Source organism: Vespa mandarinia, chromosome 22 (assembly GCF_050613455.1).
Source record: "Vespa mandarinia isolate Hongniang chromosome 22, ASM5061345v1, whole genome shotgun sequence".
Lineage (NCBI taxonomy): Eukaryota > Metazoa > Arthropoda > Insecta > Hymenoptera > Vespidae > Vespa > Vespa mandarinia.
In genome coordinates this window covers 2,619,949-2,634,883 of record NC_140831.1, presented here as the reverse complement: position 1 = coordinate 2,634,883, position 14,935 = coordinate 2,619,949, and the positions used below count along the sequence as shown (strand labels likewise).

The window sequence follows — 14,935 nt, the reverse complement described above, 5'->3', positions numbered from 1 at the left end:
AAATAACATCGTGTTTGTTTGTAGGTTTAAACCAAGTCAGAGAGGTAGATGTTTTTGAGGAAATTTAGAATGCTAAACGTTTCTAGAACGGTATGCTTTGTTAAAAGCTCGGTTTTTCTGTGGAAAAAAAACCTAAAAGTAGTACTTTTGTTTAAGGATTTCAATGGGATGAAACGAGGTAGAAACTCGTGAAAAGTCGAAAGCATGAAGAGAATGAAGAGCTCCTAGCTCTTAAACGAGGATTAAAGGTGGAAGGAAAAAATGAATGAAGGGAGAAAAATTGAACAGCTCCGTATTCACGTCTGTGTGCGTGTCTATATGTGTGTTTATAAGAGAGGGAGAGAGAGAGAGAGAGAGAGAGTATATGTGTGTGTGTGTGTATGTGTATGTATGTATGTATCTGTATTTAGGTGTTCTTGGCACGTTGCCGCCTTGATCTACCAACGATAATTGACTCCGTTGACCCCAGTTGATACTTTCTAAATAGAAGGCCATTTTAATGAGTAATAAAAGAGAAATAATTTCTCATCATGTTCGATTATTATTCCGATCAAATCTTTCGATCGAATCTTTCGATCGACTTAACGATAAGTAAATGCGATTATTATTATATATATATATATATATATATATATGTATATATATATGTATATCGTGTATGACCACGGTATCATTATCTCTTTTTAATTGTTCCCTAATAAATCCTAATCACTTCTAAATCTCTTCTTTTAATATCATTCGAAGTGCATTCTCGATTATGAAGAATTATGTGTTTATTTTTTTTTTTCTTTTTTTATTGTTTTTTATTTATTTTTTTTTTATTGTTATTATTAACTACATACGTGATATAAATGAATCATTATCTTTTATATATATATATATATATATATATATATATATGTTAATTACCGAAATCGTTTAATTTATTATACAAAAATTTAATTTAATCGATCGACGTTAAATTACATTTTCGCGTTTATGTAAAACCGTGAATTTTTTGACAAACTGCAAAATGGAAAATTCAAGCGTTGTTTGAAGCAAAAAAAAAAAAAAAAGAAAAAAAAGAAAAAGAATGTCGATTAGTACGAAACACGAATCACTTGGGAGCAAAAATCTGATCCATAATAACGTGAAAATTTGAATAGTTTACTAGTAAGCGGTTTTTTCTGTTTTTTTTTTTTTTTTTTTTTTTTTTTTCCTAAGAAAAAACAAATACAAAAAGAAAAAAAGAAACGAGAGTAAGAAAGAAAGGAAAAAAAAAAGAAAACAAAAAGAAAAGAGAAAAAGAAAAAAGAAGAGACAATTATCCGTGCGAAAGCGACGGATCATTTAAAAGTTCGCTGAAGAATCCTCGAGAGAAATCAGTTTCTTTTTCTTAATTTTTTTTCCCTCTCTTCTTCTTCTTCTTCTTCTTCTTCTTCTTCTTCTTCTTCTTCTTCTATCTTTCTTCCTTTCTTTTTTTTTCTCCTTTCTTTCTCTCCTTTCTATTTTGTCTTCGCCGAGGCGAGATGATTTACTCGTTCGTGCCGTGGGATTTTAACGATCAACTCTGGTTGATACTGACTGCCATTGCAATCTAGTATCGAGTTAACCCTGATTAGCCTTTATATTCGTGACAAATGTCATATGCGAATATAATAGTCGACCGGATGAATACGATTCCGCGAAATGACCGCTAAATCTTTTTCAAATGCTTCATAATATCATTGGAAATCGTACTTTTCAATTGAGTTACTTGGAACGAGTAAAAAAAAAAAAAAGGAAGAAGAAGTAAAAAAAAAAAAAAAATCAAGATAAAATCATCCATCCATATTAAATTATTTTTTTGTTTTTATTTGTTTGTCTATCCCTATCTCTATCTTCCTCTATGAATTCCTGTGAATTTTTTTAGCATAAAAAAAACAAAAAAACAAAAAAGAAAGAACTAAAAGAAGAATACAAATATATTAATTAATAACATTTGTATATAACTTAAAGAGTGCGAATTTGCAATCTAGAATGTTAGAAACGAAATATATTTTAATGATGTCACGTTTTTGCGTCCCTTGAATATCGCAGAAATTTAAGAATAGTCATGATCATTTCTCTCATTCACCCTCTCAACCTTTACACACTTATACATCCACGTCCAACTCTCAACTACATATCTTCCGTATAATTAAGATAATCCAAAAGCACCTTGCACGTGTACCTCTTTAATCTCGAAAATACCATAGGGTTTTTATTTTTAAGATGGAACAAAGATAGAGCAAGAGTGAATGAGAATGTATGCCTGTGTGCGAGAAAGAGAGAGAGAGAGAAAGAGAGAAAGAGAGAGAGAGAGAGAGAGAGAGAGAGAGCAAACGTGACCGTAGATTATGTTTAAAAGAGTTTTAAAGGAAAAAAGAAAAGAAGAGAAAAGAAAAGAAAAAAAAAGTGAAGAAAAAAGCTTAAGAATACGTCTATGGTAAATCTTAAAATTTATTCTTAACGTAAAATCTAAAAGAAAGAAAAAGGAAAAGGAAATATTTGGATATGATAAAAATAATTTAATGATATGTCTACTTACATATATATATATATATATTATAAATTCTATCAAATATTAAAAAATTATTAAATCATCTCTGTTTTTAATAATTTTTTTTTAATTAAATAAAAATTAAAAATTTATCTTATAAATAAATTTTTAATATATTTTATTACATCAAAGTGATTTTTTAATATCTTATAAATAAATTTTTAATTTTTATTTAATAAAAAATAACAAAAATAATACATAAATCATAATTATAAAAAATATTTTATAAATAAAACTAATTTAATTTTTGTAATATTAGAAAATAATTATTTTCTTAAATAAATTTACATTTTATTACTTTGATCATACATAATATTTAAAAATAAATTGAAATACTTTTAAATAAATTTATTTTATTAATTATATAATGATTGTGCCTGAAAAAGGAATATTTTGATAGAATAGATTATATAAAATTTTATATATATATATATAGTACATATGTATATATGTATTTTATAAATACTATCTAGGATACATAAAAGAAATGGATAATAAAAAGAAAAGTTAACAAAAATGGTATGTATGAAGTTATACATAAAGATTGTTTGAACAAAACGATAATATGATTAATGCGAATAAAAAATATTAATATTAACGATAAATTCTTATTACGGATTTTATAATAACGATGAACACGTGGCTAAGAATATTTGCATATCTCTATATGTATGTATGTATTTGCATATGTGAACGAATGATCTTTGCTAAAGCATAACTGTACTTTTTATCTCGATCTCAGATTGAATTTGATTTAATTAAAATGAAAAATTTAATGTTACAAAGTAAAATCAATTATTATTATTATTATTATTATTATTATTATTATTATTATTATTATTATTATTATTATTATTATTATTATTATTATTATTTAACGAAGCTAATGCATTCTTAAATGCAAATAAAAAACTTTAAATTTTTAAATAACAAATGAAATCTTTTTTGCCGACCAGTTACGAAAGGATTTATTAATAAGAAAGGAGAAAAAAAAAAAGTGAAAAAGAAAAAGGGAAAGAAAAAAAGAATAGACGTTCTAATCCCAAGATTAGATATGAAAAATAAGCCACTAAAATATCCTGACTTTTCTATTCAAACAGAATGTTAATAATACTGTTACGTGTTGGCAGGCTAACCCACGGGCACAAAGAGCTATATGCCCAACCAACCCAGGCACAGACATTCCAAATAAATACACATCCTTCTCAAACGTATGTATGTATATATATATATATATATATATATATATATATATATATATGTATCCATGTATATATGTATGTATGTATGTATGTAGAAATAGCACGTAAACTCATTTCTTTGCTGTCGTATATGATGTTACACGCTGTCACCCTTCACCTCCCTTCCCCAACCCCTCAACAGACATTTTTCATTTTATTAAAAAATTTCCTACACTCTGTTAAGCCTTATTTCTTTCTTTCTTTCTTTCTTTCTTTCTTTCTTTCTTTCTTTCTTTCTTTCTTTCTTTCTTTCTTTCTTTCTTTCTTTCTTTCTTTCTTTCTTTCTTCCTTCCTTCCTTCCTTTCTTTTTTTTTTTGTTGGTTTCTTTTTTGTTTCTCTTCGAACAAAAAATTTAATTACGATTTTATCCTACATATATATATATATATATATGTGTATATAAAGTTTCATAAAAAAAAGATAATAATAATAATAATAATAATAATAATAATAATAATAATAATAATAATAATAATAATAAAAATGGCAGTAATAAAGAAAAGAAAATTTTATATTAATACGAAGTTATAAAATTATTACGTTGTACGCGTAACATCGTGAACTATTGCAAACAAAGTCAGGCATGCACTTTCAGACCCGACATTTAGACAAACGGTTTATCGAGAATCTCTATTCCTTTTGTAGTACTTGGTATACTGATGGAGAAGAGATATACGATCATACGAACTATTATACAGACCTCGTATTACACGGATGCCTCCGGTTCAAAACTAGGTACTAACTGTTGAAGGATATGACGATCTAAAAGGACACAACCAACCCCACCCACCTCATTCCCCCTCCCCCATTCCCATTCCATCTCGTCCCCTATATCTCTTTATATGTTTGCATTCGCGAATTCCGCAAGCCTTGATGCAGAAAAGAACATCCACAAAGTGACGAATATCGACTAAACTCAAATCTACGATCGTTGAAATTTTTGTCAACGTTTATGGTGTTTTCCGACATAAGTTTTTTATATACCATGATTTTTTGTTTTGTTTTGTTTTTTGTTTCTTTTTTTTTCCCCCGTTAATACCTTCGTTAGCAAATTTTTTATATTTCTCCGTCGTATAATTTTTCATTCGTTGTTTTTCGAAAATTTAACGAAATTGCAATCACGCTGTAAAGAGAGAGAGAGAGAGAGAGAGAGAGAGAGAGAGAGAAAAAAAAAATGAAAAATTTTCACGTAAAGGATTACGTATGTACATTTTTCGGTGGCGAAAACATGAACGTTTTTTTCTTCTTTTCCTTTTTTTTTTTTTTTCTTTTTTTTCATAGAAAGAAAAATAAATCGAAAGACTAATATAATTTCACGTTGTTGAGTCGACGTTTTAATTCGTATAAAAAAAATATTCTCTTCTCGTTCAATTTAATTGCACAAAGGCCTAATTTCGGGAGCCATTTTTTTTACTTTTCTTTAATCCAAAAAAAAAAAAAAAGATATTAAAATCCTTGCAACATGAAGGAAGGATTGCTTAATAACGTAAGAAAAATTCGGCTCATTTTTGAAACTAAAACTGACCATTTCTTTTTTTTTTTTCCTTTTTTACTTGTGGCACAAAATTTAAACGTTCGAAGTTATTAAAGAGAAACGTTGAAAATTAAAATTGAAGAAGGAAGAAGAAGAAGAAAAAAAAGGAAAAACGGAAGGACGTGTCGATGGAATAACATTTTGGAAGACAATAATGGAATTTCGATATTTTCGTTCACGAACTTAAAAAAAAACTTTCTGCGTTTCGCGAATGCTTTTTGGACTTTTTTTTTTTTTTTCGACTTAGAGATCGACGACACGGCTTTGCGGCAGATTATATCGAGTCCAGTACGTGAGGAGGCGGGAAAAAAACTTTTTTTTTTTTCTTATATATAAAAACAAAAAAAAGAAAAAAAACAAAAAAGCGTCGAGAAACAACGTGGAATCATTATACTACAGTTTTTCGAATTACATTAATCAGCCCTTTTTGAAAAATAAAGTACCGAACACGTCAATTTTTATTCGCGAAGAACTTGCGGAACTAAAAAAAAAAAAAAAAAAAAAAAAAAAAAATAAATGAAAATCATATCGTTTTTTTTTTTTTTCTTTTTTTTTTTTTTTGAGATAACAGGCTTATTCTTTTTTTTTCTTGTTTTCTTTTTTATGAAACTTTTTTTCTTTATTTTTTTTTCTTTATTTTTTTTATACCCAATGAAAAACTTCAAATAAAATATTAATTCCGCATGATTGCAAGCGTAATTTTGGACTTTTCTCGTGATGGATTAAACTGTGTGAATGAAAAGGTAAAAATAAAAATGAAAAAATAAAAAATATGGGATACTTTTTTTTAATCCACCTAAACCACCAAAGAGATGGATTTAATCTATCATACATTGAACTTTTCTCGATAATTACAAAAATATTTTCATTCATTCGACGATATTCGAGAGGATTAATTCGACGCGATCACCGTGTACGTTCGGAATGTCATTCACGCATATTATCTCGAACCACTTGAGCATTATGAACTTCTTGAATCTTTCGAATGGCTTCGAGCGATTATTAAGACGTCACTGTAATAATGATTCGATAATTCTCGCTGACTCAAGATTCTAAAGTTAAATTTTCGTCTCGTTCGTTCTGTCACCGTGTCATTGGGATTTGTCAATCAGATCCTGAATCGGATCGGGGTATTAAAATTGACGAAAGAAAGAAGAAAAGAGAAAAGAAGAATAGAGAAAAAAAAAAGAAAGAAAGAAAGAAAGAAAGAGAGAAAGGAAAAAATTGCGAAATAAAGAAAAAAAAGAAAGAATAGAGAAGAATTCGAAATAAAAAAAAAAAAAAAAAGAAAAAAAGAAAAAGGAATGAAAGAACTTCAAGGTAATAATTAAAAAAAAAAAAAAGAAAGAAAGAAAAGAAAGAAAAAAAGAAAGAAAGGAAGGAAAGAAAATCTTCGAAGGAATTTAATTATTAAACGTTGAAAATTGTTGAATATTGATAATTTCTGAATTATTTTTGAACTGAAACGTTAAAGATAAATATATTATGCGTCGTTAATTAATTTTACATTACTTTCTCGGCCAATTTCAATCTATATATCTCTCCCTTTTTGTTTTTCCCCTTTGATCTTGATCGTCATTAACGTATTTTCTCTGACATTTTCAAAATATTCAAAGTTTCAACAGTTAGAATTTCGATGTCGGTGGAAATTCTGCTCTCTACCGCCTTAATTGTTTTTGACGTCATAAATCATGGATCGTTGAACGACCATCCCTCGACAACGTGGAGGGCCATGCCAACGGACGTCCAAAAGTTTTCGGAAAAACGTGATGTTGCTAAAATCGAGAAATGAACAGAGAGAGAGAGAGAGAGAGAGAGAGAAAAAGAGAGAGAAAGAAAAGTGGTGAATGCAATCTGTGACGCTGCTAAATCTCGACTTAGACTATGTTAATGCACGTTTCCTTCGGGGATTGCATAAAAAGCTTCTATCGTTCGGTTCTTTTTTTGAATAGGAGAAGAAAAAAAAATAACCATTTGAGAAAAGCTATACCAAGGATCGTTTATCTCGAAATGAACTATATAGATTTTCCTCTCTCTCTCTCTCTCTCTCTCTATCTCTCTCTATCTATCTATCTATCTATCTTATCCAAGGATAATTCAACGATCATTCTCGAATCTATCAAAAGGTAGTAGATTTTCTTCGATCTTCTTTTCACGTTTTTACATGTTTTTCTTTTCTTTCTTTCTTTCTTTCTTTCTTTCTTTCTTTTTTTTTCCTCCCTTCTTCCTTCCTCCTCACCCTTTCGCTCCTCCCCAATCGAAACTCGACACGCTTATCGTTAAACTCGACAAACGACTTTGTTGCAAGAACGTTTAACAGATAAATGCGTCAAGTACTTAAGTACTTAGTTACTTACGTAAGTACTCTCTTTCTCTCTCTCTCTCTCTCTCTCTCTCTCTCTCTCTCTCATTTAAAGATACGATGTTGATCGGTAAGCTAAATGATCTCTCGTTTGAATTTTTCACGTCGATAACATTTCGTTAAAACTCTGAAATTGATTGAAGATATAGGAGTTGTTGTAAATCGATGGACAAGGATAGGGAAGGATGAGTGTTGAAAGTGTAGAAGAAAAAGAAAGGGCTGAAGGGGGGATGTAGGGAGGGAGGAGAGAGAAAAAAAAATTAAAGAAAGAACTCCTTCGACAAATGAGAAAAATCTTCGTTGACTTGGATCCAACCAATGTTAGACGAACTATGCAATTCGAACAACCTATCTAAAATTACTTTCGATGCGGAATCTTTCGAATGTGCTGTTCTATCAAAATTAATTTCAATCGTTCGAAACCATTACGGAAAAAGGGAGTGATTACGGGTACGGATAAAAGTGAGATGGCGAAGCTAAATGCCGAGAAATTAGAGACCAGTGAGAGAGCAAAATTATTATTCCGTTTTGTTATTGTCTTTTTAATTCGTACGAAATAAAGTCGAAATTTTGTAAGGACTTTTTCGTTCGATCTTTTTCTTTCTTTCTTTCTTTCTTTCTTTCATTCTTTCTTTTTCTCTTCCTTTTTCCTTTTTTATTTTTTATTTTGATTTATTCATTTTTCCTTTAGATAAGGGGAATAGAAAAAAAAAAAAAATATCCAATCCAAAGCTTTCGTCATCGTCGATTGAACATATTATCGATAAATCTCGTTATATTTAATGTCATTAATATCACTTTTTAGATGATAGTTATTTCGATCGATATCACCGACATCCTATATGCGAACGATATTCAATTTCAGACTCAATACCACGCAGTCGATGTCAATCGAGAAATATCGATACCTATTGAAATTTTAGTTACTTACTTACTTATTCGGTATCATCAAGTTTCGATATTGGATACAACTCGTATTCGTAATAAATTGAAATTCCTGTTTTTGCAACGAATGAATGACCTCATTAAACTAACGAGAATCGTTTGATATTTTTACGAAATTTTACGGATTAAAGGGGGAAAGAAACAAAAAAAAAGAAACAAACGAATGAACGAAAAACAACAACCTAATGACTGATCAAAGAAATTTGAAAATCCATTTGATAAGAGAAAAAGAGATGGAGAGAGAGAGAGAGAGAGAGAGAAAATATGAATAAAAAGACAAAATATCGGTCATACTTAAATCTTCATAAAAGTGTCGGATAAAAAGAAATATCGTATTATCGATGCGATAAACCACGAATTTGATTATCGATAATTATCATACAATTGTCAAATCGAAATAATCGATATTTGTAATATTTACAATATTAGAATATTTTGTTTCATGAGAAATACAAGGAAAAACTTTGATTCATGCTTATTCTTTCCAAATGATATAAATAATATAAGATTTCAATGATAATCTCGTAAATTCGTAAAATGTCATGTGGAATCATTGAAATGTTTTGTCCGGGATCCTAGAATTCTACTAGATCGCTCTAATACACCTATCACCAGCCCTTCCGTGCTTCTCTCCTCCCAAAAAAAGAAAAGGAAAAAAAAAAAAAAGGAACATATTATGAAACATCACCGATGATAAATAAATTAACGTAATAATAATGTGTCCAATGTTTTTATTATTTATTATCGTCAATCGCATAAGATATATTATTCTATACACGTAACTAATAGAAACACGTATCTACGAGATCCGTAACAATCCTTTCGGTATCGCAGTGCGGTAAAAAAAAAAAAAAACGTAGAAGTAGAAATAGAAGAATAAGATGAGGAAGATGTAAAGGGAAAAAAGAAAAAAAAAAAAGAAAAAAGGAAAAAAGAAAAAAACAGAAAGAAAATAAAAAAAGAAAGTATATAACGAATGAAAACATTCCGTCAATGTTATCGAGTTTTCATCTCGCGTTCGATAGCCTTTTCTCCGTTCGAATTCTTAACTATATCACGAAAATGACCATTTTGATATCGGAAGGGGGAAAATATCGAAGCACGTAGAGAATAACTCGATACCAAACTCTTTTCTTTCGATCTATTTCCGACATAAGTGATATATATATATATATATATACACGCATATGGTGTGTGTATGTGTTATTTACTTGTATTGTGGTGTGTGTATATATATATATATATAGTATAATTTTTCCGACGATCATATTCCCGTTTTTTTCTTTTTTTTTTTTTTTTTATAAATATTTATTATATCCAATGCACATGAAGAATATATGTATATTTCAATATAGCATATATCTAACGAAAAGTGTCCACCAGGTTTATTCCAAAATCTAATGACTTTTTTCTTTCTTCTTTATTTTTTTCTCTCTTTTTTTCTTTTTTTTTTTTTTTTTTTTTTTTTTTTTTCTTTTTGAGGAAAGAAACAACATGACAGGTCAATTTTGTTTTCCGATGAGAAGGCGGGATGTCGATTCTTATTATAAATTCATTTACTTTCGACTAATCCTCTAAGAAGGGTGACACAACCCTCGTAAAAATCTTACATGTTTTTAAACAAGGGTGACTGAGAGATATACGAAATGTCTTTTAATTCTCTTCCCGATGACGTCATTTTTATCCTCCATTTTCCTTCTTCTTTCTTTTTTTTTTTCCTTTTTTCTCTTTCTTTTTTTTTCCTTTTTTCTCTTTCTTTTTTATTTTTTTTTTTCCTCGTTTTTCAAATTAATTTTCAATCAGTCGTTCGCGATATCATGCATTTCGATGTTTCGAATTGAAACTACTAATTTGTTATTTTTATTAATACGAAAAAAAAAAAAAAACAAAAAAAAAGAAAGGACAATGTTAAAATGTTTATCACAAAATCTTCGTCCAATAATAAAATCTTTTTGACGCAAATACACGTATATATATTAACTCGTAGATATTATTATGTAAATAAATAATATAATTCATCCGTCGTGTATAACGTAATTTTCTATTTTCGTACATTATATACATTATATACGTTGCGCGATGAGAGAAAGGAAATTCAAACTAGTAAAAACATCGTTTCATTTTAAGGAAAACAAAGGGTTGGTTAAACGAACTGCGCTTTAAAATTCCCGTCCCCCTCACCCTCAAAACGTATGGTAACTTGAATATATACTTTACTTAAGCGTATATAAATCCATACCGGTGTATTTAACTCGTATAACATCTCGAAAGTTTAGCGAGAGAAGAAAATTTTCATCGTTCGAACGGATGAGAAACATTGAGAAAATATTAGAGAACATTAACGATTCTAACCAACCATTTATTTCTATGCCCCCTTCACCCTTCAACCAACCCAACTGATCCTACTTGACCTCAACGAATCCCACCCTATCCCATCCCATCAATCCTTTACTTTTGAAACTTATATTTCATGCGTGTTTATTTTCCATGTATATTTTACGCTTATGGAAATACACGATGTACATACCTAAATACATACATACATACATACATACATACATACATACATATATAGATACATACATACACATTCAGATATTTACATTTAAACGTGTTAGTTATCGTATGTATAATTATATCCATCTAATATCATTGCGTAACAACATTCTTATATTACAACTGATAATACGGCGCATGGATGGGGATGGGATTGGGGTTCGGGGGGGGGGAAGGGAACGGATAACAATTTAAAACGATCATCGATCGAGATCTGTTTATAAAAATTTTCAATCTGTCATAATTCCCTTTTATATATAAACATGTATATTTTTGTTGATTATCCGAGGGATGGATGGGAAAAGGGGATGGAAGAATTGAGAGAAGAAGAGAGAACGAAAAGAAGAAAACAAAATAAGAGAAATAAGACAAATAAAAAAAGAAAGAAAGAAAGAAAGAAAGAAAAAAAATCATAATTTTTATGACAAAAGTCTTTTGATATATTCGCTTAAACGATGAAAACGTGATCATCATCGGCCATGATAAATAAAGTTTCTATAAGCGAATTCGTTTAAATGTTTTTCCGCGTGTAAACGAAAACGCGAAAGTAAAGGAATAGGTGAGATAGAGAATCGATTGGTGGGATAGGGAAGAAATAGGAAGAGTTAAGGGGATAGAGAATGATTGGGGGGGGAGGTCAGGGGGAGGGGAGAGATATAAATAACATGCATTTCGTTGTTGACGTTCACCCAACGAAATCGTAGAACTAGCAAATTCTATCCTCGACTATCCTCGAACATATCCAGCTTGCTACTCTCGAAGATCTCACTGACGCATATTACGTATGTATGTAATACTAATGCATACATACATAAATAAATATATATATATATATATATATATATGAAGCTCGTCCGTCAAAGTTTTCATGCTTCTATAAACGTTATCCTATTTCCAAAGCTTGCCAGGAATATCGTTGTACTATAATCTATCGTCCAAGTTTAAGAGGAAAGATAGAAAGAGATAGATAGATGGATAGATAGATAAAGATAGAAAGAGAGAGAGAGAGAGGGTGAGAGAGAGAGAGAGGGAGAGAGGTCGTCGTTTCTACGTCATGACTATCATCTTGACACTTACCTACACTATGTTGATTTAACGCGGACGGATAAATCCTGGTAACTGCTTTCTAATTGCAGCTTAACACGATGACATCTAATCAATTTATCACCGTGTTTAAAATTAAATGATTGAATCGATCTTTAGTATAGAAATTATTTCGTATCCCTTATCATAAACATTCGTAATAACCTATCATTTACATAACTTTGGTTAATTATCAGTTCTATAATCTATATTATAAATCTATGAGCAATTAATTATTTAAAATGATAATACTTCTGGAATACATATATATATATATATATATATATATATATATATATATATGTATGTATGTATGTATGTATGTATATATGTATGTATGTATATGTACAGTACCATTTCCATTTACATTAAATGCTTGATTTAATGGCATATACTGAGTAATACCTATCAATACCGATCGATCATTTATTGAACTTTTTCAATAAAAAATTTCGATAAATCAAAAGTTCATACTACTTTCATATATAACTTTATTACACTTTGGTACATACATACGGTCCATCGGTTTTAGTTCTTAACATCACTTTTTTAAAACGTCTTAAGTAAAACTTGGTTTAAAATTTAATATCAAACTTTTAACATCTATTGAAATTATTCCCGATAAATTCGAGTTAAGTAGTTGTTAACCTGTATTATTTTCTATTATCTGTATTCTCCATTACTACGTTGGAGATATTCTATAATAAAGTCTTATCCATGAAAATAACCTTTTATATATATATATATATATATATATATATATATATATGTATATATATTTATATATATATAATTATAATTCTCTTTAAAATTCTAAATAGATCGAGGAATATAATAATAACTTCGTTATAGTCTTGTAAAATGGGTGACATTTTCGTGATAAGAAACAAAAACAAAAAAAAAGGAAAAAAAAAACAAAAACAAAAAAAAAAAAAAAAGAAAAATACAATTTTATGACGATATAGCACGAGGGTTACGGACACGATCGTGTCGTAGTATTTTTTTCTTTTTTTTTTTTTTTGCTATTATTATTTTTTTTTTCTGTTCTTTTTTCTTTTTTTTTCTTGTCTTTTTCTTTTTCTCTTTAGTACTTTTTTAACTTTCAATTCTTACTCGAACTTTTTCAATCGATGCGAATTCGTTTCAATAAATCACGAATTGCACTACCCTATCTTTGATTTTTCTCTTTGTTCTTCGTTTTACGTCAGATACAAATGTTAAATTGTAATCGTAAGTTGGAACAAAAGAAAAAAGAAAAAAAAAAAGAAAAAGAGAAGGGAGGGGGTAAAAATAAAATAGAAAAGAAAAAAGAAAGAAATAGAGAAAGAACGTGATTGATCTACGTAATTCCAATACTATTGCTATTTGACTATTCAATTTCGAATTATAATACTTACGTAGTACAAAATATATGTTTGTATGTATGTATGTTAGATAGAATATGTGTGTGTGTGTGTGTGTATCGTCAAATCTCAATTACGAAAAAATATTATGATATTTGATTTTCGTATTGATTACATTAATTAACGAATTGATTTTTAATGAGAATAAAAATTAACGAGAAAAAGAAGAAGAAAAAATAAATGAAGAAATAAACTAAAAAGATAGCATTTTGTACCTTTTCGTACAAGATCACTATCGAGATATTAAGTTTCAAAGTTGATATTCCTTGTCATGATATTCCTTGCAGACACACACACACACACACACACACACACGCGAAGACCGTCCAAGCAGCCTTTTTACGTGTATATAAGTAACATCAAGATAATCCTAATGTCTCATGTAAAGTATAACGTCATTAATGTATGCAAAAAAAAAAAAAAAAGTAAAAGAAAAAACATTTCTAACATGAAATAAAAAGAGTAAAGAAAAAGAAGAAGAAGAAGAGATAAGAGAAAATAATTATATAGTTTATATATATATATATATATATATATATAATATTTAATAAATATTATATATATTTTAAATAATGTATAAAAAGTACACGGGGATGATTCACCATATCAAATAATTATTCTTGATCGTGACACGTCTTATCGTTCTGTCTTATCGTGATCTGTCTTTACACGAATTGGTTTGAAATATATATATATATATATATATATCTTCCTCTCCTTCTTTTTTTATTTTTTTTTTTTTATTTTTCCATTGCACTTTAAATACTTACCATCGGCTAAGAGAGGAAAGTGAGGGAAACAATCGGTTATACATGGTGATAAATTTAAATCAGACATATGTATCGTTGAGAATAGAACAGAATACAAATGGATTACATTTGGCTGGGATTTAGAAAATCCAGAAAATCTATGTACACCCACGCACTGAATAAAATGAATTCGAGTCTCTCTCTCTCTCTCTCTCTCTCTCTCTCTCTCTCTCTCTCTCTACCTCTCTTTCTTTCTTTCTTTCTCTGTTGCGTGTTATATCGAACTATCACAATTCCTTTTTATTATATTAACAACGTATGCTTCTTTCGAAATAATCAAATATGTTCGTTTTTATTGCGTCCGGACAATCCGACGCCGTTTGATCGTTTAAAATGGATACCTTTTACTCTATTGTAATATCGCGTCGCGTCGGATTAAGCGTCGGTTCACGTCGCGTGCCGATTCACTTCGTTTTCTCTTAAAATTTCTTGGCCAAGAATC

The 14,935-nt window shown here is 29.1% G+C and overlaps 1 protein-coding gene across 1 annotated transcript in view; it reads left to right on the top strand.

Moving 5' to 3' along the window:
* The first annotated feature begins 3,661 nt into the window (after positions 1 to 3,661).
* Positions 3,662 to 14,935, top strand: part of LOC118447960 (growth factor receptor-bound protein 14) — a 384,299-nt gene continuing 373,025 nt past the window's right edge. Inside the window, exon 1 of the mRNA XM_035880543.2 lies at positions 3,662 to 3,771. Coding sequence (XP_035736436.2) covers positions 3,662 to 3,771 — 110 coding nt within the window. The remainder of the gene's footprint in view (positions 3,772 to 14,935) is intronic.